This window comes from Parambassis ranga, chromosome 6 (assembly GCF_900634625.1).
Source record: "Parambassis ranga chromosome 6, fParRan2.1, whole genome shotgun sequence".
NCBI classification, from domain to species: Eukaryota; Metazoa; Chordata; class Actinopteri; family Ambassidae; genus Parambassis; species Parambassis ranga.
Genome location: NC_041027.1, coordinates 10,895,225 through 10,922,871, shown reverse-complemented (window position 1 = coordinate 10,922,871; position 27,647 = coordinate 10,895,225). Strand labels below are relative to the sequence as shown.

Here is a 27,647-nt window from a genome sequence, read left to right as displayed (position 1 = left end):
AACCTAAGCCAGTAGCTTAAAATGCAAGTTAATGCAAGTGAAACAGCTTCTAAATAATGCTTGAATAGCTTAAAATGCAGAGTTATTAAAGTCACATTGCCCTGCCACAATAGGAAGTCTGAAGCCAGGCACCTTTCAGATTGCATGTAAAGTGTTAGCATCTTAGCACTTCTGGTTTCTACATCCTGAAGTAAAAGGGGTTTTTGAATAGGTTTTTGGCCAAGAAGCCCAAATATGGTGTGTGGTTGGCACAAACTTAATGAGATTTCATATAAATGTTCCACCAAAACTGAACTTAAAACCGTTTTTTTGGTTCATTTAGATGTATTTGATCTGTGCTGCACTCATACATGATTTCATAAATTTACTTCTTACTTCATTTATTTGGTACTAATCAATGGATCCTTTCCTCTCCAACCAAAACAGCATTAATGCTCCCTCGCTGTTCTGAATGGCTTGTGACAGACGGAGACAAGACAAGAAAAGCATGGAAAAGTTATTTTGCATGTTCCATATTCACCTTCATCACTTTAGTTTTCCTCTTCTTTATTATTGCTGCTGCCGTGAAGCCAGCTGAGATCCATAAAGCTTAATGTTCTGTCACTGTACAAATCCTCTCTTTTACTATACTTTGCACTTGAGAGACACAAGAGTTTAAAATTAGCTGACTCTGTTCTGTGTTCCGGCTTTAAAAAACAAATTATCTAGAGGACAAATTCAGGACAAAAGTTTCTACAAGAAGGGAAGTCCCTGGGTAACACTTTTTGCTCTGATTCATTGCCATCACTGCGTTCATTCTGGTTTGGTCAGAAAGTCATTGGGTTTGGGAGGGGTGCGGGTGTTAGTGGGGGCAGAGGTGAAATGCAAAACTTTAAAGTGAAACCACAAGGTTTGCATAAAAAACAACCCTGCACCTCAGATGGCAAATGTGAACAAAATAACCCCACTCATTTTCCTTTCTTCACCACAAGCTTCCTCCAGGCGGGGGTCCGCCAAGTTAAAAATTAACGTTGATTTAGAAACAACAGAAGCCTTTTGTCTCGCAGGGCTCTGATTTTTTTTCTTTCTTTTCTTTCAACCATCGAGCCACTTGGCTCAGCGTCTTGTTATTTTTCCACGCATAAAACTTTCATGATGAAATAAAGCAGAGGGACGGCAGCGGGGACGGGCTGTTCACTAGGCCTTTGGCTGCTATCACTCATGAACCTGTCCGACTGATGAGATGAGGTTTAGTAGGACGTTTTCTTTTTCTGTCTTTGGTTTAGTTGCACTTTGTGTCCTTCTGTCCCCTCTCTATTATATTCTCTGTCCCCTTTTCCCCTCTTTAATTTAAACTCAATTACCAAACCTTTTCACTGGCATGCAAACCTGAAAATCAATCTTGCTGACGAATCAGAAACACTCCTGTTATCTGCATCATCCTCTCCCTCTTTCACACACACACACACACACACACACACACTCATGTTCCTTCAGATGTCGGGTGCGTCTGGGTCATTTCCACACGGATGTTGGTTTTTGCCCGTCGATATCTGATATTCATATTCTGTCATCTCTGATGTTTTTCTAAGCCCCCTCTACCTGTCCTCAAAAATAAGGCTAAACTGTGTATTTGGAAGTGCAGCGGCAGACAGTCATGATTGCTGGTGTGCTTGACACCACATTTATTTCACATATTTCGAGCCTTTTGACTCACATGTCTCGCATTTTACGAGGAGGGAGCTGAACTCGTGTCCCCGGAGATACAGAAATATGCCTCTTTAAAACCGAGTATTACTGCAGGAACTGATTTAGAGGACACCACAATATTACAATATGACACAATCTGTCAGACTGTAACAAGTTCCTCCTAAATCCTTAATAATGTTATTTCTGCTCCTTTGGGCATGTGGAGAACCGCTCAACTTAAGAGTGATCATTTTATGGTGGTGAGTGACAGCAAATAACCGAACACCTGATGATTCACTCAAATCACTTTCTTTATGAGCACATACAGTGAGTGCACGCTCAAACCAAACTGAGTGCACAGATGATGGACACCTCCTACTTTCAATAGTCGCCATTTAGGCTTCAGTTGAAATGTTAGCACATTAGTATGGTTCACTGGAAAAGGGAGGTTGTATGTAGGTATGTCCCAATCAGGTTTTTTTGCCCTCAAGTCCGATACCGAGTCCTGATCCGATACTTTTAGGGTTCTCTAAAAAAGCCACATAAGGCACCTACCATACAAGCCAAAGAGGCATGCCGCACGGGAGGTATTATGATTGGGAGGTAACGTCCGATTCCGATCAAGTCTGAAATGAGGTAATCGGGCCTAATTTCAGTCACAGAAGCCGTCTTCGCTTAGCTAGCATCTAGTGGCCTTTAGAGGAACTGCACTTTAATGCACAGATTCAGTGTTCAGCACCTTAACATCAAAACAAAACTACATTTCATTCATTTTAACAAGGAACATTTTGCATATAAGCAGGTTGAATTTTAGCCCCTAGAAGTTTTAATCATGTAGTGCCATTTTTCTAGGGAACCATAATTATATGAGTGTTTCAACATTGTTTCTCAATTTTGCACTAAACCACAGTAGTTTTGAATTCCTCTGATGTCATTCCTCATTCCTGGTGAAGTGGTAGTATCAAATGTCTTAATTAGAGGTGTTTGGCAGAAAGCAGAAGGGTGACCTCAGATTTAAACACACACCTGACACTCAGCAAACCTGAGGATGTGCGAAAAAAAAGAGAACGACGGGAGAGGAAATGGACAAAAGGTAAGTTCACATCTTTGATGACTGTAACCGTCACCGTTTTTACAGTACGCATTACTACACTCAGAGTTGTTGTCAAAGGTTCAGGACAAGGTCACGTGGTCATTAACAGTAACATGAGAGAAAGTGTAGCAGCAGAGGAAGGCTGTGATTACAGACATAATTCAGGTGGAACCAGAAATTAGCTCAGCGCAGGTCAGTGCTGGCTTAATGACAAGATGTGTGTGTTCATACTCTTTCACACACAATTGAGTCTGCAACAATAGAAATACAGGATAATTAGTGTCAGGGAAAGTGGAGATGTGTGGCGTTCCACATGACAGAGGCAGAGCAGAGGTCAACACAACAGTATTACAGCAATAAAACTTATATAACTATAAAGAACTCATCTAAATGATAGTAGCTGAAGACATTGCCTTATTAAACCAGACATTAATAACAGGAAGAAAACTTTGCAAACAAGACAGAAAGTTCAAGTAACATAATATTGCCTCTGACTTTTTTTTACAAACCCTTAAAAAGCTGGTTATCTTCCCATTAAATGACCGTAATATAACATCATTTTAGATGATGTCTGCATGGAGGGTTTCAGTTCCATGAGAACGGACGTTTTCAGTTTAAGCAGTCCCAGCAGGACTCTGACCATTAAAAGTATTAAGTTAGTTCTTCCCAGAGGAAAATCTGCAGCCAGTGGTGAAAGTTTGGAGACAGCGTGTACAGAAAGAACTAAAACTACACCAACGTGCAGTGTTGGTTTGGAAGACATGTGCAATTTGCAATAAGCAATTTCTCCTCAAAGGACAGGAGGAGATCTACACTTGCTCTCATGCCTGTTTTACACCCAGCAGCTGCTTAGCTTAGCATAAAAACTGGATATGCTTTGTTGACTCTTTGTCAACTTTGACTCTTGACTTCTGACTTGACTACTGGGGCCAGCTGGTCAGCTGGAGCGGTTCCTCATTTGATATATATTTTGAGCTTTTATTGTACAATTTTTCAAAACAACTGAAACTGAACTAGGTCCTTTAAGAACTTCTATAGTTTTTGGAGATATGTTGTCTCATGTGTAGAACAATATGATTCAACTGTAGAACATGTGAGGCTGCTGCCCCGCTGCTTTGCTTCATTTCCCTGCTATTTGCTGCCTCCTTCTCTCTTTCACTCATCAGCTCTCAGAGACAGGAAGCAATTCACTAACCCCTCTCATCACCACTCCAGTTGTTCCTGTCTGCAGCACTTTGGCAAGCCATTTTGATAAACACCATGACAATTCATATACAGCGGGCTCGCCATACCATATTAGCCTCAATATGATGGAGTGTGCGAATTTGGAGCACAAATCTGAGGGCCCCTGACTGAGTACGGCACAGTATCCTCTTAAACCCCTTCAAAAAGCAAGCATTCCCTCATGGATTCATGAAAAGAGCCCATTTATAGACATGAAAAAAAAGCCTGTTTCAACAGACTTTAAGTACAGCAGCCAAAGAAAACAATGTGCCTGGCCAGAAAAACTGAAGTCTGTAATGCACCGACTTAATTCCATTCTCTTGCATGAAAAGAGAATAAAATGTTCAGAGCTGGCTGGAAACTCGCTGTGTCCGAATTGTGTGCGACTGACAGAGGCACTGACATACAAAGTTTCACTCTGCACGAAAATCAACTGGAAGCTAAATCACACCACAGGCGGCATGAGTGGAAGCCAGAGTGATATGACAAGTGATTTATGGACAGCAGACTTGAAATGCTGAAAACAGAAAGAGGGGCAGAGAGGCATCCAAGCAGACCGGGAAAGAAAAAAAAATGAAAGTATACAAAGATAAAGTAATAAAGTGAGGGGAGGAAGGAAAGATGGAGAGCGTTCGGTGCCAGTCGTCAGTCCATTTGGTCCATTAATGCAGAGAGTAACGGCCTCGCTGACTGAGGGATGATGGGAATATGACCCCTCCCTGTATGGTAGTCCTTGAAGTGATGTATAGGACTGAGGACAGAGTGCAGCACTCCTTCTTACTCAACTCATCACAGGGATAAACAACAGGGGGTCTCTCTGTAAACACAGGGCACGTTCATAACACAGAGCCAAAGCAAACACAAGTAGAAGAACTGTATTGTTTTGCATTTGCTCTGCACCAACTAGGCCAGTGATGTTTAATGACTGAATAATATTTTAGACACATATGTTCAGTTTTTACAGCTAATGTTCCAAATATGGCTAAAAAGATGAAAAGAGGTGGCACCCAACTGTCACTCAAAGCAGCAACCATTCTCAAATATCATAATATTCATCCTCTAGATGTCAATACATTAGCTGCTCTACAGCCAGCAATGACGGCTGAATCCAATCGAATAGCGAGCTCATTTTTCTGGTTTTTGGAGTGTTTAATGGGTGTTATTAAGATGCCCAAAATCCCATCACAACATAGTAAACAAAGTATGCTCTCCGCCATTGGTGTATAATATTAACAAATATAAACTGCATTATATATTTCTAATACATATAAACAAAAAGTCAAAAAATCAGTATAACTGCTGCTTGCATGCTTTATCAGCCTCACCCTTCTTTCTTCTCACATTTGGACAACACAACAGTGTAGTCTGGTGGTGGTTAACAAGGTAAAGCCAAGTATTAGTGTGAAATTGACTGGAGTGCCTGGTGCTGTGAGCTGTGCCTGCTGGCAAAGAAAGATGTGCAATCATGACTTTTTTTTATGTATTTTTTTTTTTAAATACAGCTGGTCCAGGAGCCTGAAATGTGAATAATAGGTGCAATTTGAGATCGTTGTCAATTTTTCAAATAACTGACAAACACGTCGTGGATGATTGTTCTCAGACGAGGGGGGCCTCTGAGGAGGAATTGCCAAAACAACCCGCTTAGAGAAAATTGCAGTCCTGACAACACTCGAGGAGACTGATCATCATTTACTAATGAACACTCTTCTCGTGGGAGACATTCAGTCTCATCCGTCACGTAGTCGCAGATTAATGCTGGGTAGAATGTACAGTTCGGGCCTCCCTGTCTCCCTGACATGTTTTGTTATGATCAGTGAGCGACTCTTCACGGGATGTCTGCTGTTGGGTCGACCACAGCAAACCCGTTTTTCAAAAGTTGGTCTGTCTGCAGGTTTTCAAGCCTTTTTGCGCCTGTCTGTCTTTGGTTTTTGAGTTCAGCACCTACCTAAGATCTGGTTTCTCACTTTCCTTTTGTGCAAAGGGATTTCCCCAACTCCTTATTTCTAACCATAATGAAACTAAATTTCCTCTTTTAAGTCAATCCATCTTCTGGCCTCCAGTAAAGTACAACATCCACTGGATCTGACAGTGAGACACAATGAGAACTTAGCTTTGTTAAAAAGAAAAGAAAAAGAAAAAAAAAAACAACCCGCAAAAAGTATTTTCCTAATTGGGCCGCTTGAGGAAAAGCGTGTCAGGGCTGAAATCCATCACACTGATTGCTGGCCTTGTCTGTGTGGAGCCACATGGGGGTGGTGCTGTGTGGGGTTTGTTGAGGTTCTTGTGGTTTTGGATTCTGCACATGCTAGTTGGATCTCGAGAGGGAAGTCCTCGCAAAAAGCTGAGAGCAGCTCATTACCTCGGTTAGTCATCAGCCCCATTGTCTGCAGCAGGATGATAAATGAGCAGGTCTTCATGTGTAGCTCTGACAGCGCTGCGGCACACGGTCAAACTGACATACACCGAGGGGCACCAGCTCGCAAGCAGGCAGAGAAAGAAGCAACTTCGGAGAACCTGTGATGGCTTTCTGGGTATTTTAACACACCACTCAGTGGATATTCTGAAGGTCTGGCAGCACAACATCCACCTTAAAACTGGTCACTTCAGCTGCTGGTAGTCTATGTTATGCCTATCAGCACCACGCCTAAAATGTGCAGATTATGTATCTTCTGTGCAATGTGATGCAAAGTTTTGGTTAAAAAAATGTGCATCTGTTCTAACAACAGCTGTAGCTTCCTCAGACACCATTTTCACATTTAAAAATTGGTTGTTGATTTTTATCCAATCCACTAGCAACAGCTACTGAACATAAGAAAATATAAGAACATAAGAAATACCTATATCTTTACAACACCTGGTGTTCTACATGTTGCAAAATCTGTCAGTATGAAGACACAACACACAGGGACGGGGAGTTTAGGGATGGCATTTTCTGAAGGATGTAATTTATGGAGGTGAGTTTATTCTGTGGATATTAGAATCACATCTGTGGAGTCCATTCGCTGTGTCCTAATTGAAAAATTGAGGGGGGTGGGGTGCATCCTTCAAGGGACGCATAATATACAGAGACTGCATCATTGCAGCACAACAAAGCTGTCCCCTTTAAAAGGCTGCTTTAACACATTGGGTTATAAGGGATCCATCAGGTGGATCCTTTACATCCTAATATATCACAGGACTCATTGCTCACCAGTAATAGATAGAATACATCTACACTAACTTTTGAATCTTAAGGTGCTAGTTGCTAGATGGCACAAAATCGCACAAAAAAAGGAAAGTGATACAAGATTGCTATAAACATGAAGTTTTACACAGACTAGAACATCTCATTTTACCGTTAGGGGAGTCTTTGAAGTCTCCAACCTCCAACGAAGGATGCCGCTACAGCTACTGTATTCCCATCCGTCCTGTGTGCGATGAACCATAGGTTATGTTGGATTGTCAAGAAGACACCGGTTGCATCCTTCACCACTAGAAAGAAAAGAACACATTTTAAGAAGCCCCAGTTCTTCTAAAGAATGCTGCCCTTTGTTCTCATCTCTATACATTTGTGAAGCATCAGCACATTGTGTGTTTGTTTCTTTCTGATCATGTGCTTCTTTTCACGCTCCTTAGTGCAGCAGTAAAAACACAAATAAAAACTATCTTCTGATCATCACCAGACACACACATGCATGTAACCACAACTCGTCTGTCAACAAGCTGTCCAGGTGCTGCAGGAGTGAATAAATGGCGTTTAATTCTCCTCATATGTCAGTTGTTATTTAAACACCATAAAGTCTGGCAAATTGCAGCGATTTGCAGTCATAAATTCGTCATGCACAAGTTTCCCTTCTGACTCTAGCAGACATTCCTCTTTCAGCTGGCACTGCTAACGCTACTTGCAACACTAACACATGAGACAACCGGATATCTCCTGCAGAGAGCCAGAAGGATGTGTGTGATTCTGCATGTGTGTGTGTGGAACTGTCATTCTTGTTTGAGTGATGATGATGTGGGCTGAAGTGGCATGACTGTGGCTCTCTATGAGGGAGGTATGGCACAGAATGCAGACTTGAGTGTATGTGTATGTGTGTGTGTGTAAGGCTTGGCAGACATAAGATGAAGGGATGTCATGCCCCTCAGACGCTCACACACTCAAACACAAACATCCATATCCAGCATCAGCAGGCATGAATGGTCATTCAACTGCAGCCAACAGTATGAAAACAAGTCAAAAAAGAGGAAAAAAGGGGGGGGAGAGGAAGATGAAGGATGGAGATTTGGGCCAAAAGAAACATGGTGGGCTCGTCTGTCCTCCTCCCCCGTCCTGATGAACACCCCAGGCAAATATTCTGTGAATGAGAGCATATTTTGGGGGGCTACACTTCCAATTTCACCCAACGAAGAAGGAGGAGGAGGTGGCGGAGAGGTGAGTCATCCATGATGTCATATGAATGAAAAATGGTAAATCAGTGTGTAATAGAGGATGTGAAGTTTGGCTTGCCTGTTCGTCTGGTAATTCTATTACTGTACAAATATTACTCAATGTACTACTACACTGTTGTCTGTATGATGAATATAAAGAAAAATTCTCATCTATTATTGCTGTCAAGCAGCTGAGCAATGGATGTCCTTGCAACTACTGGCCAGGTCAGGTTTTGGGGAATACCTACTCATCCTAGCAGCCTCACATTACATCATCTGATGAAGAAAATGTATAATGTGACACATGCAGATGCAGACAAGCAATATTTTCCATGCACAGGGCAGGTTCTGTAGTTTTTAAAGATATTTAAACCACCTTGCTGAGAAAAAACAGGTGTCAGTTAGGATTGACACAACTTCAAAAGTCATTACTACACACACAAAAACACACACTTTGGTATCTCAACTTAATGGAGTAATTAACTGGGAATCTTGAGTTAGCCGTGCCTCATCTGTCAGTTTTTTTCCCTCCCACTGTGCTCACGGTGCATGATCAAAATCAGGATCAGCTGGGTTTTACAATGTCAACAAAACAAGTGAAGGAACTAATCTGAGTGCAGCCGATATGAGGCACTGAGGAGCACAATCTGTATTCAAACTGTTCCTGCAATTCAAAACCACAGCAACAACAACAACAACAAAAAGCCAATACATGTTGGGCTTTCTTTCCAAGTTCTGTGGAAAACCTCCTTATGAAGTATTAGGCCCCAACCTGTTTAATAATTGAGTTTAACACCTAATAATGTTTTTTCTGCGTTCCTGTTCTCGTCTGCTCAGTTTAGCAGTTTTGCTAGTAACCCAGGCTGACGTCTGTGGGACACAGAGCCTGGACTCGGTCCTTTCATCCACAATAATGAGGTGACTTTACGCTCATTGGATGTAACAGTTTGCAATTCAGTAAATTATGAGCCATGTCCTTCTAAATGTCCGGATTTTCTCTGGTTCTCCTATGGCAGGCAGGCTGTTAAGTGAGGGGTCTTACAGAGTTTGCTGCGGGTGTGACAAATACTCACAGGGGTTTAAATTACCTTTGAAGTAGTGGTTAATCACTGTACTGAGGCTCAGTGGCAAGGACTCAGGATGACACTGTGGGTTTTATGGATGGCGCTCAAAACATCAAAAATCAATGGTCATTACAAGTCTAGTGGTGTCAGATACGTTTGTGGCCTAAGGTAGAAAAATTTTGCGCAGGAAACACATGTGCAACGTTAGCTTTGTCAACATTGAATCCTTCGGCAGTAGTCTAACAAGGCGTAGCTTTCAATGATACAAGCACAACCATGAAAGTATAGATGATGCAATCAGAATCGAATTTTTGGTCAACAGATTATAAACTGTGCGTTTCTGAGCTCTAGAGTAATGGAAATTCAAAGTAGTTCCTGAGTCGCTAAAATCAATAGTCGTCAAGACCACAGAACAATCAGTCTCCATTTGCAGCTTTTGAGGGATGCAACCTTTGAAGTGAGGTACAACTGTGCATTTGAACCTTATACCAACCCTACTCACCTGATTCATTACCTTTAGACTACAACCTCTTCCCTTCCTACTTCTACAAAGGGATTCACACACCTCATAGTTTCACTATGCCGTGTATGAGGATTTTGAAATCTTCATATTAAAAAAATGAGAGTATATTCTAAGTTTAGGAAACGAAAACTAAATATTGCGCTCTAAGAAGCTAAACTTAGCTGTTGGTAAGGGACTGGATGCAAACTGTCGTCTCCAATATCAGAGTCATGGCCTCTGTGCCCCCATTTATCTTCCCTGACCTCCTTCTTCAGAGGTTTCGTCGCCACTACAACAACATCAAGCTACTTTGAGGGCCTCAAATCCAGAGGAGCCGATTGGTAAACCAGCTGTGACTACTTTCGTCACAGCTGGTCATTGTTTGTCAGGAAAATTGTTTGATCGGATGAATAATGCTTGTTTTTTTTAGCACAACATCAGAAACAAAAAAAACACAACACTATCAAAAGAGCTACATTCTTACCCCATTAAAACCAATTAGACAACCCAACGCTGAGTGATAACAGCTTTTGATTACTCCCTGGGAGGAGACCGATGCTATCTGCTATCTTTCATTGATGCAGCATGACCTTTAAACACATCAATGTTTTACTGAAGAGGACCCCAGTCCCAGCAGAGTCCTTTATCTCTCATGTAGGACACAGTGGTGTCAAAGAGAGCCTTGTGATCCCCCCCTCAGGACCAGTAGGAGGTATTTTAATGGCTGTCTGACCCTCTGTGAAAGTAGCCTTCTGCCATGTCTCTCACAAGGAAACCATTGTGCTGCATCAAAAACAGAAAGCAAGTCGATTCTTCTTTTACTGCTGCTTAGGTCTGTTTAAATGAAACTGTCAAGCAACCAGCAGTGTTTCACCTTGAGGCAGAGCTCGTGGTCCACTCGTCAGTCAGTTGAGTCAGTCTTGATGAGCAGTCAGCCCAGAAGAGACAGTACAGCCTTCAATTTACACTGCCGTTAAGTATCGACTTGATAATTTGCACTGTTAGTTTTACTCTTTTATTCTTTATTCTATTTTATATTTATCTAGGTAAATGTTATTGTGCATAGTGACAATAAAGATTCTTAATTCTTGATCACTCAGCTTCAATGTGTCTACGACTGCTAAACTCCTAGATGTGCTGATTAATCTAATCTTGCTGTGAGGAACTGGCCAGCAAGCTTTTTACCAGCCTGATGCTGGTGATGAAAATGTTGTGGCACAGGAGCAGAAAGACATCCATGGTCAATGGCTATAAAGTGTGACAAAGGTTTTCATCTACAGATTAGGGTGATACATTTTTATTTAAAGCTTTGTTGAATGAGTCTAAGGGAAACGTTATGATTAACTCATCACTCACTCGCTGCAGATAAACTCCTAGCAGCAACAGCAATTTCTATAAAATAATATTTGTGGATTTTAGAAGATTTTTTTCAATGTTGTGGGCAACAACCAAAAAAAATCCAGTCAAAAATATTTTGGAAAAAAGGAAAGAAACCTTATAACTTTATCCATGGAAGAGAAACAGTACCCTCAGTCCCCTCTCTCTCTCTCTTTATTTTATTGACAGTTATTTGCTTCAGAATAATTTATATGATGTATTTATAACATGAGAAAGTTCTGTGTATTTACTTCCATCTCAGAATTTACAAGATCTGTGTTTCTGCTGCAGATGGCTTTTGGGTTAGGTTAAACACCTCCTTCACAGTAACTCTCAGTAACGGAGCAGAAGGATGTTTCACGTGTTACCCTTACTGTAAATCTATTTGCACGTAGAAGTATAACTGTCTTCAGAAGCTTTATACTTTACTGCTGTTCACCTAATGGGCTGCATGTCTTTCGTTGGCTGTGCGCTCTGACGCGTCACCATGTGTCATAGAGCAGCAGCGCTTCATGCATGCGTCCTCCCCGGGTCTCCTCCCATTGTGGAAACAGCTGTAGACCGTGAACCGTGGAGTGTGGGTCTGACACGGATTACCTGAATACAGGCTTGGAGTCTGGGTGTGCATCCACCAGCTGGAAAAAGAAAGCGAGCATATTTTTGTTTCCAGTTATTCCGACTAAAGTTTATCCACGCTTCTTTTTAATGGAATCACTTTTCAGATCCTCAGCTATGCTCAGCCGGCTTTTTTTCATCCTGTGTATATTGGTGATCCTGGAGTCCAGCTGGGCTCTCCTCGTTTCTGAAAATCTGGATGAACCCGTGCGTCAAGGTTCCGAGGTCGCATCTGCTGCAGAGCAGAGCGGCTTTGCGCAGGAGAGCGCGCACCAGGACATGGTCTCCATCAACATGTTCAAAGTATACGAGAAGTACAGTAAAGAGCCGAGGAGCGAGAGGGAAGGCAACACCGTGAGAAGTTTCAAAGCTGTTCCCAGTGAGTAACCACAACACTGAAATGATATTTACTGGATACAAATAGGACTTTTCTAAACGATTTAAAGCGTAGTTAATTTTAAATGTATATTATATGCATGCTACAAAAAATATGGTGAAAGTATTTAAAACTAAAAACATTATATTTACTTTACATTAATTGGCTATTCCATATATTTCCTTAAATGAAACTTAATATTTAAGTAAGTAAAAATGTTATGTCTCCCTGTGGGGTTTATTTTACATTAAAGCTTTATTGTTCTGTTTCATGCACACATTAAACTTCTACAGACAGGAAAAAATCACACAAATAATGCCTTGAAAAAAAGATGTGATCCTAATTATGTTATCATCCTAAACATCCTAAGGGCAGGTGCTCTGTCAGTCACCCAGCTGCCTTTGGGCTACATGTCTTCACTTCTGTGCTCCGTCACTGTTGTGATTTACTGAACCAAGTCTCAAACACTGTTAGTTCTGCAGTAGCTGTATCAGCCAAGGTGTTAGACAAGAGCCTATTATCACACTCAGACACCGGCTGCACTGCAAAAAAGCCTCAGAGGAGCTTTTTCTGCTATAAGCACTTCCATATGCCTGCGACAGACCTACTGGACCGACCTAATGTTTGTCTTTCAGGCTGTGGTGGAAGTGTGGGAGACAAAGTTGAACATCAAGAATATAGCTATCTAGGATGAGTTTTTTTTTTCTTTTTCGGTCATGCATGAGAAACTTAACGGTGCCACACTTAATATTTCCCATGCTGACGCTTCTGTCGGTCAGATGTGTTGAGCAACATTTTGCAGATGATGTACTGGATGCCGTTATTCATTTCAGTCAAACGTGCCAGAATGAAAGAAGAAGATGAGAAAGTTCAAAGCACAACGTGATCACATCACTTGTCTATATCCATTTCAGAGAAAAGAGAGCTCCCTCAGGGCTTTAGCATCTGTGCCTGAACTTGAAAACACATTGCTGTTTATGAATCCTTGTTTAAAACTTGTTTGACTTTTTTTAATTTATCTTCTGATTCCCTGTCAAATATTCCAGGGGTCTCTCACGGCAAAGATGTGTTCCAGTTCAACCTGTCCTCCATCCAAAACTCTGAGCTTATTCTCTTTGCCTCTTTCCACTTCCTCTACAAGCGGCCCCGCCACCATCAGAGGCCATGGCGTTTCCGAAAGCCTCGCCACTCATCCAGCAGCCCCCAACATCCTGCCTCTTCGATGCTCCTATTCTATGGATCGTCCCCAAACTCTGCTTTTGCAACACCGCTAGGAAATGTAACTCTGGCTCCTTTGAAGAAAGCGTCTTGGCAAACAAGGGATGTAACAGCAGTGGTGAAACATGCCAGGGGTGTCAAAGAGCTTGTAATCACGGTGGAATTTGATATGGGATTTGAGGTGGCTCGTATGCAGCAAAGGAGTCCGAACGGCCTGGATCGCCTCTCACCAGCAAACCTGCCATACATCTTGGTATATGCAGATGATCAAGCCATTGATGAGCCAAACAGTGTGGCCATGTCACTTCAGAGGTATGGGCCTTTTCCTGTAGGGGAGGACATGTCCACCTCAACCTCAGCTTCTAGGATTCGGAGGGAGCTTCATCTCCAGATTAAAACCAATGACATCCCAGAGGTCCAGTTCAACACTTTGAAGAACCATGAGCTGTGGCAGAACACATACTTCCCAGCTAAGGCTAAAGCAGCGGTCAAACCTGGAAGGAAGCAGGGCCAGGTAAGTGGAGAGGTCCTGAGTAAACCACAAGTGCTGAGCTTTGATGAGCGGACAATGAAGAAGGCCAGGAGGAGACAGTGGAGTGAGCCCAGGGTTTGTTCCAGGCGCTACCTCAGGGTGGACTTTGCTGACATTGGCTGGAGCGAGTGGGTCTTGGCCCCAAAGTCATTTGATGCATACTACTGCGCTGGGACCTGTGGATTCCCCATATCAAAAGTGAGCCACTTATTAGGAAGTTTGTTTTTAAAAAGTTAATCATTTTGTTAAATGCTGTTCCTGTAATTGCCTTTCTTTTCTTCCTCAGCTGGCTCGTCCCTCCAATCACGCCACCATACAGAGCATCGTCAGAGCTGTGGGAATCATTCCCGGAGTGCCAGAACCGTGCTGCATCCCAGACAAGATGAGCCCCCTCAGTGTCCTTTTCCTTGACCCAAACAGGGAAATGGTGCTGAAGGTTTACCCCGGCATGTCTGTGGATACATGCGCCTGTCGGTAGGAGTGGAGCCACATGAGCCTACTGGAAACTAAGTGAAGCTGAGAAGATGAACTTGGCTTTTAGAGGAAGGCACATGTGAGATGGAAGAGCCACGTGTAGAGGGCAACTGAGAGTCTGACTGACTTTTTTTCTGACTTGTCTGGTCTCTGCCATGACATTTCCAGCCTTTCTAACCACTTTGTGAGATGTCTTTCTTTACTTGGCCCACTGTCAAGAAACCTGTCTTTGTTACATGTTGTGTCGACTAGTTAAGGGTCCAGTACAGAACTGGACATTAACTTTCGGGTACAATTTTTGCCTGTTAAGAAATGACTTGATTTGTCCTGGTATCACCATGGACTCGGGCTCAACCGGACCTGTCTCAGACTTCTCAAAAATACTGTGTGTCTACAGTATACAAACAGTTGATCAGGTTTTGGCTGCTCTGTGCCTTCATCTCTCATATAGGACTGAGTTTTGCTCAAACCAAGGAGACTTTTGGACACAACACAGCAGCACTCATTCTGCCTTTTCATGTAAATACTGTAGTTACTAATAGAACCTAAGTGCTTCTTATGTGACACCCTGAGTGGTAAAATGTTCTCATGCATGAGAGGTTATATCTTCCTTAAACTGTACTCCAGTAGTTACTTTGTTAATATCTTGTAAATAATGAGTGTGTTAAAGCATCAGAGGCACTGTGTAGCATGTCTCTGTTACCTGCTGCATCACAGGGTAAGAAAAAACAAAGCGTTGCTGCCCCCTGCTGTACAATTTATGAAAGTAGCGGGAAGTTCTACATTCTACTGTACCTCTGGTGGCTCCTCAGTATTTCTTTTAATACATAAGCATTGTTTATCTATGTACAGTTTTCTAATATGTACAGTAATGACTGTAAGTTTCCATAGTAAGACAACAGTAAGACTTTAATGACCCTATGGCTAATTAATTAATTAATTGTAGTGATACAATTTGTGCTTTTAACAGACTATATGTATGCTTGGTATGGACATAAATGGAACTGTATATAAGACATATTTGATATGTAGCTTACATCAACATATTGTATTTTGCCTACGGTACCTCTGCCTTAAAATAAAGAATCTGAAGGAAAACCCTTGGATCCTGCTAAATATTTGAACTGAAAGCAAAAATTTTGGCACACTGCTATTGCAAAACATTTTCTAAGTTTATTTATCAGTCTAGTTTTTATCAATATTTTTTACCATCCAAAGTGTTTATTTTTTGTATGTCAAAACATACTGAGTGCATTCACAAAAGAAATGACGTAATTATTTTCCAATCAGGCAAATTGAGTCAATAACAATTACAATTAATAACTGAAGGCATTTTTATGAAACCCATGACAGCACAAGTGAAAGACAGAAATTCTAAGACAGCTGGGCCAATGTCCCCAGACACACTGGCTTGTGGTTTGGGCTCAAAACCCCCCTGACCAGAACCCAGGATAGTTGTCACATCCATCTAGGACCAAAACATCACTTTGTTCCATTTAACAGTGTTGTTCTTATATCTTATAGATAGCTATGAACCTAAACCAGCTCATTAACATGTTTCCATGCTACAACCATCAGCATGGAATACTGGCAGGGTTAACAGAATAGTGTGAATCTTTTGGGGACTGGTAAGGTTATGGGTTTTTTTTCTGTAACGTTCGCTATAAGACTTCAGTTTTCCCCTCAAGCTGGGAAAATGCAGTTTATGGAAGTGTCTGTTTGACAGTAGGCTCACATTTTCCAGCGCCTCCCTCATTATCGCCGTCAACTGTTTACAGTGTCTTCATTAGCAGCCAGCCCTTTAATGATAACAGAGCTTTAAAGAAAGCATCTACGGAGATGATAAGCATGGCCAAGCTACTATTTTGGTTGACATAAGTCCCCCTGTTTACTCTGGGAGCATGGGAGCGGACATCAAGACTGTGATCCTTGCATCGGGGATCTCCATTTTCAAAACTTGCCATCGCAAAGTCTGTTTTCAAGCCGGGGAGAAAGTGCCAGCTCAATGGTTTATTTTAAAATGAAGAACTCCAGAAGCTTCCTGTTCCGGATATGTTTAAGTCTGGTGGTTTCCACCGGCTCCTGCACCTGTAAACCTCTCAATAACAATGTCCAAAGTGAGGACATGGAGGAATTCTACTCTCAGCTATCAGAAGACCTCCTAGAAGAAGAAGCTGCAAACTTGAGGATGGAGAGCCTCCTGGGAACCATGAAAGAGGGTTTTCTGAGGCAGCTCAACCTGTCCAATGTTCCTCAGGAGCACAGCAAGATCACCCCACCTCAGTTCATGATTGAGCTGTATGACAAGTATGCGTCAAACAGCTCAGCAGTCCCTCAGTCTGATGTCATACGGAGCTTCACAGTCCAAGGTACATCATCATAGCATAACAATAGCAGAGTTTGGTTCTTGTTTTTTGTGGATGTTTCATATTTTTTTAACGGATGTCATCCTTGCCAAAACAAAGACGATTAACCTCTGTCACATGTTTTATTATTTAAACTGGTCCAATTTTATAATTATTGTTTTGAGAAATGAATATTCTAGTAGCAGCGTTTAGTTTAGGTTGGGAACAATGCAGCTAATTATGCTACACTAATAATAGTTAATTGTCCACTGACAGCCTATTTACGACTTCTTTCCCCAGCTAGATAACTGCCTGGGTGGCCTTTGGAACTACTGTTAGTCTCCACAAACATAGATATGGAATTTGCAGCTATGTTGAAGGTTTATCAGCAGTTTAATTCTCATCTCTCCAACAGATATCCCTTTCTCTGTGACAAATGACACCAAGTCAAAGCACAGGCTGCATTTCAACGTCAGCATCCCCAACCATGAAAAGATCAACACTGCTGAGCTACAGCTCTTCTTCTTCTTCCCCGAGCAAGGATTGAAGGTTGGCTCAAATAGTTTTAAGGCCACCGTCAAGGTCTATGAAGCCAGTCACAACGATTTTATATCCCCATCACAACTATTGGTTGGCAAAGAGGTGAGAGGCTCACGGAGCACATGGTCAACATTTGATGTGACCACAACAATTCAGAACTGGATCAAGTCAGGTTGTGGAGCCACAGTTTTTGACGTAGTGGTGGATAAAAAGGACTGTGGGGCTGATCATGGAGAGGAAGGATCTACCTGTTTGAATATGAGTGTTTCTGTAGGGGACAACACCTCAGCAGCTTTAATAGTTTTCTCAAACGACCTCAGCAGCAGGAGGAGGGAGACAAAGAAGGAGCTAAGAGAAATGATCCTTCATGAAGAAGAAACCATCCTACACTCAGGGGCTGGCTGGAATAGAGGAAATCAACTTCCAAATGAGATCCCAGAGGCTCAGCACCCTCGGAGAAAGAAAAGAAGGGTAGAGAGAGAATACTGCAGACGAACATCACTCAAGGTCAACTTTAAAGACATCGGCTGGGACAGATGGATTTTGGCGCCTCCAGAGTATGACGCCTTTGAATGTCGAGGCCTGTGTTACCACCCGCTGACAGACGAATCAACCCCGTCAAAGCACGCCCTCATTCAGACACTGATGAACATCAGGGACCCCAAAAGGGCCAACATGGCATGCTGCGTTCCCATCAAACTGGACCCCATCACAGTCATGTATCAGGAGAATGGACACATTACTATAAGGGAGCTGTATGAGGAGATGAAGGTAGCAGCATGCGGCTGCAGGTAGTCAGAAAGGGCTGGTTTGCCGATGGTGATTATCATGGTTCTAATATCTTCTATGTATTTATTTCTTATTATGTGTATATAAAAAAGCTTGTCCTTGCAGTAAATGTGTATAATAATATTGTAAGTATACTTTGGCTTCATTGATATATACCTACAAGTACTCTGTAAATTACTGCATCGTTCAAGTTGCATCTAATATTGAAAAAATAGTTATAATGGTCTCTATTATACAAAGCAGCAATTTTGGCTCTAATCTTTTTGATAAATATCCATACAATGTGTGTAAGTTTTCACTGTATTTTATGTTTTATGATGTCTACACTTTGTTTCTTTGGCCTTCCAACCCTGAATAAAATTAAAATTCTGTGTCACAACATGAAATTCATTTTTGGTCAAAAGGCATGTGATCATACAGCGGAAAAGCGTAACAGGTGGAAGAAGTAAGAACAGGAGAGATGGCACTGTAAGACACATATCTGCCAAATTTTGAAAGAAGAATTGTGCATGCTTATACTGCAATGCACACTGTCATATTTTAAATAATTGGATACTGTGACACAGCCTTATCAGAGCTGAACCCTCACTGTCAACACAAGTAAATACCAACACTTGCACATCCTGCATGTCTCAAAATAGGAGCAGTGTCAGGATCAGCAATCCAATCCAATTTAGAGAGTAAATTTCAGTCAACTTTTGCGTAATAATATTAAGTAATGTGTTTCTCAAGATTTCATTCCTTGAGTCCTGGGAACTGACACAGGGGAAATTGTATTATGTAGTAAGTTAAGTGTGATGTTCTATTATAAGACACAAAGATTATCTAAACACAGTGTGTTAGAAGGAGTGACGTCTAACAGTGTAGGTTGTCGGGTTCTTTTTCAACATACTAGTCTGCCAACATCTCAGGTACTTGAATTAAAGGACAGGACATTATGTAGGGACAGAGAAAGAAATAAAGTATACTACTAATTCACTGTTCAAGCCGGATTAAAAAAGTTTCCAATCAGCCTCTTGTTTCTGTGTGGGTGTGGATGTTTACCCAGTTCTGATCCTGCATGCGTTTTAAGAAGGCTTTGCCACGTGTTCACAAACTGTGTAATCATGTCAGCAGTGGAGCGACCCAGACATGACCCCTAAAGCTACCGACAGCACCAAAATACACCAGCATAAGCCATAACAAACAGGGATAGTCTGAAGTGAAAGGGAAGAATGGAGTGCTGTGATCCTGATCAGGAATTCGAACAAATAAATCCTCTATCAACTTATAATTTGAGGTGATGTATTATTAACACAATTTTAGAAAAAGATGCAGACAGTAATTCAGTCTTAAATTGGACTTCTCTCTAAATGTAAGTAACTCGGTGACATTGAATCATTTACAAAAGAGGCCTGAAAGTTATTCAAATAAAGGTACCAGAAAAGGTAACAAACTGCCCCTCCCACTCACATTTTCATTCTGTCTGCTATTGTCTGCAGGCTGAAGCACCACAGATAATGCGATTAAAGGTTTTATTGGGAACAAAAGCCTCTTATGTTTGATGTCCAAAAAAAATATGACGTTCCCTCCTACAAAAACCCACATTGCTCAACACAGACAAAAGCACTAACCCAAGGTAGTAATCGGGACGGCAGAGTGCTTCTTCTCCTGTGAGTATTGATGAAGATATCAGTAATGGCGCAGCAAAAAGTACCACAGCTGATGATGCTTCTCTTTTGTACTCTGTCTGTCTACTCATCATACCAGCCAGCTCTGGTATTAGAAATGGCCAAAATTCTGCTGGAAAACTACTGCTTCCCCGAAAACTTGGTTGGGATGCAAGATGCCATCAAACAGGTCATCGACAGTGGAGAAATCCTGCTGATTTCAGACAAGAACAACCTGGCAGGTGTGCTTACAATCGGTGTACAACTAGGACTGAATGATCCGCGGTTGACTGTGTCATACGAGCCCAATTTTGTCCCAGTGGTACCACGGAGGGTGCTGTCACTCCCAAAAGAACAACTGGTCCAGCTAGTAAGAAACTCTGTAAAGCTGGATATCCTGGAAAACAATGTTGGCTATTTGCGACTAGATCGAATCATCGGGGAGGAGTCTGGAGCCAGGCTTGGCTCTCTGCTGCAGGACAACATCTGGGACAGAGTTGCTCACACATCCTCACTAATCTTGGATCTGAGGTACAGCACAGCTGGAGAGCTTTCTGGAGTTCCTTTCATAATCTCCTACTTCTCAGACCCTGAGCCTCTTATTCATATTGACACAATATATGACAGACCCACAAATACCACCAGGGAGCTCTGGACCATGGCATCAATCGTGGGGAAAAGGTATGGAAAGGAGAAGGATGTGATTATATTGACCAGTAAACGCACCATGGGCGCTGCTGAGGCAGTGGCATATACACTTAAAAACCTGAAGAGGGCCATCACAGTTGGAGAAAGGACTGCTGGTGGGTCAGTGAACATTCAGAAGATCAGGATTGTTCAGTCAGAGTTCTATATAACAGTTCCTGTGGCAAGATCTGTCAGTCCAATCACAGGCCAGAGCTGGGAAGTGAGTGGGGTTTCTCCAACAGTAAACGCAATCGCCAAGGAAGCTGTTGCTAAAGCCAAATCTCTTTTGGCTGTGAGGAATGGCATTCCAAAAGTTGTGCAAAGCATCTGCGACATAATCAGGAGGCTGTACGCGTTTACTGACAGAGTACCAGCACTTCTTCAACATCTGCAAACTGCAGACTTATTCTCTGTCGTATCTGAAGAGGACCTTGCAGTCAGACTCAACCAGGTCTTCCAGACTGTAACTGAAGATCAAAGACTGGTCATCAAATACATGCAAGACAGTGCTGCTATTGCACAGGAGGACCCTGAGCCTTACAAAGTTCCAGACGATCCTGGATTATTGAGGTCATACATTGATGGAGTGTTCAAAATAGAAATTCTTTCAGGTAACACTGGTTACCTCCGCTTTGACAAGTTTGTTGAGTCATCTGCAGTGGCTCAGGTAGAAGAGCTGATGGCTGAAAAGATATGGAAACCCCTCAAAGATACTGACAACCTTATTATTGATCTGCGCTATAATACTGGTGGCTCCACTACCTGTCTAGACTTTATGCTGTCATATTTGCAGGACGCTTTCCAGAAAAAACACTTTTTCACGATATACGACCGGATTCAGAACATAACAACAGAACACAACTCTCTGCCCATGATTACAGGGCCAGCATATGGCTCCGAACGCAGCGTTTACGTGTTAACTAGCTACCACACAGCAGGTGTTGGTGAAGAGTTAGCTTACCTGATACAGTCCTTACATCGTGGTACAGTCATTGGGGAAATTACATCTGCTACCCTTATGCACTCTAAGACCGTTCAGGTGGAGGGGACAAATATTGTCATCACTGTTCCTTTTATCAACTTTATAGACAACAATGGGGAATTCTGGCTGGGAGGTGGTGTGGTCCCTGATGCAATTGTGCTCGCTGAGGAAGCTGTGGACCACGTTAATGAGATTGCAGAGTTTCACAGAGGACTGAGATCTCTTATAAAAAGCACAGGGGAGCTGTTAGAAAAACACTATGCTATCCATGAAGTCGCACTGCAGGTTAGTAAAGTGCTGCTGAGTAAATGGTCTGAGGGATTATACCGGTCAGTAGTTGACTTTGAATCTTTGGCATCTCAGTTGACAACAGATCTCAAAGAGACTTCAGGTGATGACCGCCTGCACGTCTTCCATTGTGATGTCGAGCCAGAGTCACTTCATGATGTTCCAAAGATCCCCACAGCTGAAGAAGTGGGATATATAATTGATGCTTTGTTTAAAATTGAGCTTTTGCCTGGCAAGATTGGCTATCTAAGGTTTGACATGATGGCTGACATAGAGTTTCTGAAAGCCATCGGCCCTCAACTCATTAAATTAGTGTGGAGCAAGATAGTAAACACAGAAGCACTAATAATTGATATGAGGTACAACACCGGGGGTTACTCAACAGCCATTCCCCTCCTGTGCACCTATTTCTTTGATGCTGAACCACTGCAACATCTTTACACCGTTTTTGACCGCACAACAAACACCACAACAGAAGTCCTGACACGGCCTCGTGTCAGAGGCCAGAGATATGGATCCTCCAAGGACCTCTTCATTCTCACCAGTCACATGACAGGGTCAGCAGCTGAAGTGTTCACTCACACTATGAAAGACCTAAATCGGGCCACAATTGTTGGGGAGCCAACAATTGGTGGGTCTTTATCAAGTGGGACCTATCAGATCACAGACAGCGTACTGTATGCTTCAATCCCTAACCAGGTTGTTTTTAGTTCTGTCACTGGGAAAATGTGGAGCTTTTCAGGGGTTGAACCTGATGTTATCACCCAGGCAAATGATGCTCTTCCTGTAGCCCAGAGAATGTTAGAGACAAGGCTGAAGAACCAGCAAGGGAAATAAAACGGTAATATAATCACTCTCCCTCCATTACCTCCTCATGTATTTTAAAGCAATATCCCATTGCTTTTCCAAAAGTAGGTCTTTATACAGACCTGTCATCACATAATCACTTTTCTGTTTTTGTTTTAAAAGGTTTAATAACTGCATGGTCTATGTACTGTTTTAGATGCCACCAACAGAGGTGTTGATTACATTCAACAACAAACAATATTACTGCATTGTACAAGTGAACTAGGTAGCAAAAAGAATGATGCATATGTGTATATTTCTAAAATAATATCAATATTTCATGGTTAAATTATGTTCTTTTCACTTTTTTGCAGAAAAATATGGTAACTTTTCTTGTTGCATTACTAAACAACTAATTGTAAACAAATAAATAATCTTCCAATTAATGGAACAACATTTTTGGTATCTTATTTTCTCTCTAATCCTTTTTTCTTTTCCAGGTCTTATGTAAGTGTCTGTGTTTCTTCCCTTTACATACAGACTTACCAGCAGAGGGAGCAAGCTCCACATAAACCTAAACTGGACAACTGAACCAGAATGCTGGTCCTAAAGTGTAAAAAAATAATAAAGAATACAGTGGCCCTGAGTTATTACTTTTTGGCTGTAAACTGTAAGCTGATTTTCATCTTTAACAAAAAAAAAACGACAACAGACCAGACCAACTGCTTTCATTACACCAACGGTGTTTTCAAATAAGAGCCTTACACAGGTAGAATACATATTTTCAGCTCCTTCAATTCCTTTCTAGATATTTGTCAGTTACAAAACTGACCATACTTGACACAGACAGCTTTAAATAGGTGCTCAGAATAGCTTGTGTAAAGATAACTTTGGCAACACCTTCCTGTCACTACTCTGACTTGGCTAGGTTGTTATTGCCTTACAGAAATGCTCTGGATAATAAGATTAGAGGTTTATTGTGGAGTAAATCCTCTTAGGTGTGAGCTAACTGAAACCTCACAGCCAAAACAGTGCCATTTGACAAAGAGCCTCTTTGGACGAAGGAGGTTCTGCTCTGCATCCTCCACTGTCCATCTTCTTGCTTTCATTTCACTAACCTGCAAAATGGCAAAGTCTCTCTTTTTGGTGGCATCTCTGCTAGTCTTGGAAAATGTTTTTGTTATCCAGGCTACATTTCCTCCCACTCTCATTGTTGACATGGCAAAAGTTGTTATGGACAATTACTGCTCACCGGAGAAACTGGTGGGAATGAAGGAGGCAATTGAATCGGCCAGCAGTAACACAGAAATTCTCAACATCCCGGACGAAGAGTCCTTGGCCAACGTTCTCAGCACTGGAGTCCAGACCACAGTCAGTGACCCACGGCTGATGGTCACCTATGAGCCAAACTACGTCCCTGTGGTTGCTCCAAAGATGCCTCCTCTGCCCCCAGAACAGCTCATCGCAGTCATTCAGACCTCCATCAAGCTCGACATCCTGGAGGGCAACATTGGCTACCTGAGGATTGATCATATCCTTGGAGAAGAGGTCGCTGATAAGATTGGTTCTTTGCTTTTGGACCTTGTCTGGAACAAAATCCTCCCCACTTCAGCTCTTATCTTTGACCTGCGCTACACTGGCAGCGGAGACATCTCAGGGATCCCCTATATTGTTTCTTACTTTACTGAAGCCGAGCCTTTGCTCCACATTGACACCGTTTATGACCGCCCCTCAAACACCACCACTAAGCTGTTTTCTATGTCGACACTGCTGGGGGAGAGATACAGCATGACCAAGCCCCTCATCGTCCTCACCAGTAAGAACACAAGGGGCATTGCTGAGGATGTTGCCTACTGCCTCCAGAATCTGAAGAGGGCCACCATTGTAGGTGAGAAGACCGCTGGAGGCTCTGTGAAAATTGATAAATTCAAAGTAGCCGACACCGACTTCTACGTTACTGTGCCAACTGCAAAGTCCATCAACCCTATTACTGGCACTACCTGGGAGGTCACAGGCGTGAGTCCAGATGTGGTGGTCAATGCTGAGGATGCCCTCGCTACTGCCATCAAGATTGTCAACCTCCGTGCGCAAGTTCCAGCCATCATTGAGGGGTCAGCAACCCTGATTGCTGATAACTATGCCTTTGAAAATATTGGGGCAGATGTTGCAGCAAAGCTCAAGGAACTGTTGGAAAATGGTGAGTACAGCATGGTTGTCTCCAAAAGCAGTCTGGAGGCAAAGCTGTCTGCTGACCTGAAAACACTTTCTGGGGATAAGTGCCTGAAGACCACCAGCAACACCCCAGCCCTCCCACCAATGGTAAGACATTTGCACAAAACACATTTGTTGTATGATACATTTATGATATCATATTACCCTTTCAATACCAATGCTGAACTGGATCATGTTCTTCTCTCTAGAACTATTCTCCAGAGATGTACATTGAGTTGATCAAAGTCTCCTTCCACACTGACATTTTTGAAAACAACATCGGCTACCTGCGTTTTGACATGTTTGGAGACTTTGAGGAGGTCAAGCCCATCGCCCAGATTATTGTTGAACACGTCTGGAACAAAATTGTCAACACCGATGCAATGATCATTGACCTCAGGTGGGTAAACTGGTCATAATGGCTGTCAAAACTTCTATTCCAAACTATGTGTGTCCACTTTTGTGAAAATGCCAAAGCTGTTAATCTCAAACAGTCCCTGTCTAAATATACACAAGTGTCAGCTTGTAATCAATGTATGAATATAACATGTGGACCACCAATATGTTGATATCTCTTCAACAACCTCACTTCTACTGATGCAAAATCAGGGTTACATGAGATGACGCTCATCTTCAGTGCACCAATGATGTGTTAATTTCATAATAAATAACAATTATTATTTGTTCTTTAAATTGATTTGCAGGAACAACCTAGGGGGCCCATCAACTGCCATTGCAGGCTTCTGCTCTTACTTCTTTGATGCAGACAAAGAGATTGTGCTGGACAAGCTGTACGACAGGCCATCTGGTACCACCACAGAGTTTCGAACCCTGCCTGAGCTCACTGGTAATTAAAAACATCACACTATTGTCTGTTCACACTAATGTTAGCAGGTACTTGGTGAAGGAAGTAAGACATTTATTGTTAAAATTCTGGTCAAACGTCACCCTTTTAACTATGCACAAATCACCTCTCTATCTCATCTCTCTGAAATGTTTTACCTTGTTCCAAATCCATCTCAAAATCTCCAGGCACAAGGTACGGCTCCAAGAAAAGTCTCATTATCCTGACCAGCGGAGCTACTGCCGGTGCCGCAGAAGAGTTTGTTTACATCATGAAGAAGCTGGGCCGTGCTATGATTGTTGGAGAGACCACCGCCGGGGCCTCCCATCCACCCAAGACCTTCACTGTTGGTGAGACCGACATCTTCCTCAGCATCCCAACTGTTCACTCTGACACTACTGCTGGGCCAGCCTGGGAGGGAGCAGGCATTGCACCTCACATTCCCGTCTCAGCTGATGCTGCTCTCGAGACTGCCAAGGGCATCTTCAACAAGCACATTGCAGGCCAGAAGAAGTAAAGCATGTCCTGGACAAAGCCAGGAAAGGTTCAATCGTCACTTTTGGTTTGGCAGCAGGAGTTTTGTGATTTAAAATCTAGATGCTTGGGAAGTAAACCATGTAGGATAAGATCAAACTGTAATAATGACTAAACCTTTGTAGACTGCAATATAGAGCAAGGATATCACAATACTTAGAATTTCTGTCAAATGTTGAAGGACTGTTGAAGGTTTTGAAAAGAGAGTATGATCACATCTGTGTCAAAAGACATGGAAACAACATCACAGTGCAGAAACAAATGTACACGTACAAATATGTTTCCAAACTTCCCTGCTCTGTTAAGTAATTCTGGTGAGAAGGTGATGTCACCATTGTGTATGTCTACTGTGCTGTACACTTCCTGCCATGTGTACCCTGCTTGGGTTGCATCAATTCTGGTGGTGAGACACATTAAAAAAATAAATACACAACTGCACGTATGTTGGTCCTATGTTTTCTAACATCAGAGGATGAGCAATTTTTTTTTTCTGACTGCACAGATAAATGATTGCAATTAGTCTGATGGTGCTTGGAATAAATGGTTTGAAAGGTGGAAAGGAGTACATGTCAGGTCACAACTTATTAAAGGCTTGGACTTTCAATTATAGACCACAAAGATCAGAAGGGATCAGTTAAGGGGGGATGAGGCAAAGGGTTAACAGGAATAGTCTGTGGTCGGGATCAGTCCTTCTTCACCTGATGAGGTGACACTGCTACTGCTTTGTTTGTCTGGCTAGTTTGTTTACATGTGACAACACAGCAGATTACAGGGTAGAAACCTTTCCAAGCAGTCGAAGAAAAGAAGCAGAGAGTGAAGCCAAAAATATTCTTCTTCTTTGATTTCTTGCAAACACAACAAATAATTCCTGTGAACTTACATCCTGAAATGCATTACTGCTTCAAATGAACATTTTAATTATTTTACTCATACTTTTAAATTTAAAATACCAAAAATACAACATCAACTCTCTGCATACAATGAGTCCTGGTACATGTTGCGATGGGAAAGATCCACCTGATGCATGCATTTCTGCATGATCAGGAATAAGAGGGATTTATCAGCTCGCATTTGTTGGCATGCAGCATAGGTCACCACAAAAACTGAACTGTTTGTATTGTTGTAACTATTTGTATTGAAAAATACAAAAGAAATTGCTCAAGTTCTTCTTCTAATTCTATGAAATTCACTTTTACACCTCAGCGCCGCCCCCTACAGTCAGTAAATATAGACAGCGGATCTTCTTGCTTGCGATTAAAACATTATAAGAGCAAAGTAAGAAGCAACTATATGAGTCTTACCGTAGAATGTCTGTCAACAACAACGATGTAGCTGACTTTCCAGTCTCTGAATCAAAAAAAACTCCCATTGCGTAGTCTGCTGGAGTCCAATCCATATTATTCCATGAACGAAGACAACCAGGGGTTTGTTTTTAGCATTTA

At 42.1% G+C, this 27,647-nt stretch overlaps 4 protein-coding genes across 4 annotated transcripts; all 4 read left to right on the top strand.

Moving 5' to 3' along the window:
- Positions 1-11,896: 11,896 nt before the first annotated feature.
- gdf10b (growth differentiation factor 10b) lies at positions 11,897-15,463 on the top strand. Its single transcript, XM_028407950.1, has 3 exons — positions 11,897-12,329; positions 13,373-14,274; positions 14,363-15,463. Exons 1-3 carry the CDS (start codon positions 12,041-12,043, stop codon positions 14,552-14,554), a joined length of 1,383 nt encoding a protein of 460 aa, XP_028263751.1. The 5' UTR covers positions 11,897-12,040; the 3' UTR covers positions 14,555-15,463.
- Positions 15,464-16,429: 966 nt separating this feature from the next.
- On the top strand, positions 16,430-18,230 carry gdf2 (growth differentiation factor 2). Its single transcript, XM_028407951.1, has 2 exons — positions 16,430-16,919; positions 17,311-18,230. Exons 1-2 carry the CDS (start codon positions 16,556-16,558, stop codon positions 18,228-18,230), a joined length of 1,284 nt encoding a protein of 427 aa, XP_028263752.1. The 5' UTR covers positions 16,430-16,555.
- Positions 18,231-19,901: 1,671 nt separating this feature from the next.
- Positions 19,902-22,667, top strand: irbpl (interphotoreceptor retinoid-binding protein like). Its single transcript, XM_028408773.1, has one exon. The coding sequence runs from the start codon at positions 19,902-19,904 to the stop codon at positions 22,665-22,667; it is 2,766 nt and encodes a 921-aa protein (XP_028264574.1).
- A 1,074-nt stretch (positions 22,668-23,741) lies between these two features.
- rbp3 (retinol binding protein 3) lies at positions 23,742-26,188 on the top strand. The gene is made up of 4 exons (XM_028408772.1): positions 23,742-24,935; positions 25,037-25,227; positions 25,532-25,674; positions 25,860-26,188. The coding sequence occupies exons 1-4, from the start codon at positions 23,742-23,744 to the stop codon at positions 26,186-26,188; spliced, it is 1,857 nt and encodes a 618-aa protein (XP_028264573.1).
- The last annotated feature ends 1,459 nt before the right edge of the window (positions 26,189-27,647 follow it).

Bases quoted from the DNA above. Each gene is read 5' to 3' on its own strand.
- irbpl (XM_028408773.1), top strand. From the start codon at position 19,902: ATGGCGCAGCAAAAAGTACCACAGCTGATGATGCTTCTCTTTTGTACT.
- gdf2 (XM_028407951.1), top strand. From the start codon at position 16,556: ATGGTTTATTTTAAAATGAAGAACTCCAGAAGCTTCCTGTTCCGGATA. The intron at 16,920-17,310 runs GTACATCATCAT...TCTCTCCAACAG, and splicing joins ACGGAGCTTCACAGTCCAAG to ATATCCCTTTCTCTGTGACA.
- gdf10b (XM_028407950.1), top strand. From the start codon at position 12,041: ATGGAATCACTTTTCAGATCCTCAGCTATGCTCAGCCGGCTTTTTTTC. The intron at 12,330-13,372 runs GTGAGTAACCAC...CAAATATTCCAG, and splicing joins AAGTTTCAAAGCTGTTCCCA to GGGTCTCTCACGGCAAAGAT. The intron at 14,275-14,362 runs GTGAGCCACTTA...TTTCTTCCTCAG, and splicing joins GTGGATTCCCCATATCAAAA to CTGGCTCGTCCCTCCAATCA.
- rbp3 (XM_028408772.1), top strand. From the start codon at position 23,742: ATGGCAAAGTCTCTCTTTTTGGTGGCATCTCTGCTAGTCTTGGAAAAT. The intron at 24,936-25,036 runs GTAAGACATTTG...TCTTCTCTCTAG, and splicing joins CCCCAGCCCTCCCACCAATG to AACTATTCTCCAGAGATGTA. The intron at 25,228-25,531 runs GTGGGTAAACTG...ATTGATTTGCAG, and splicing joins GCAATGATCATTGACCTCAG to GAACAACCTAGGGGGCCCAT.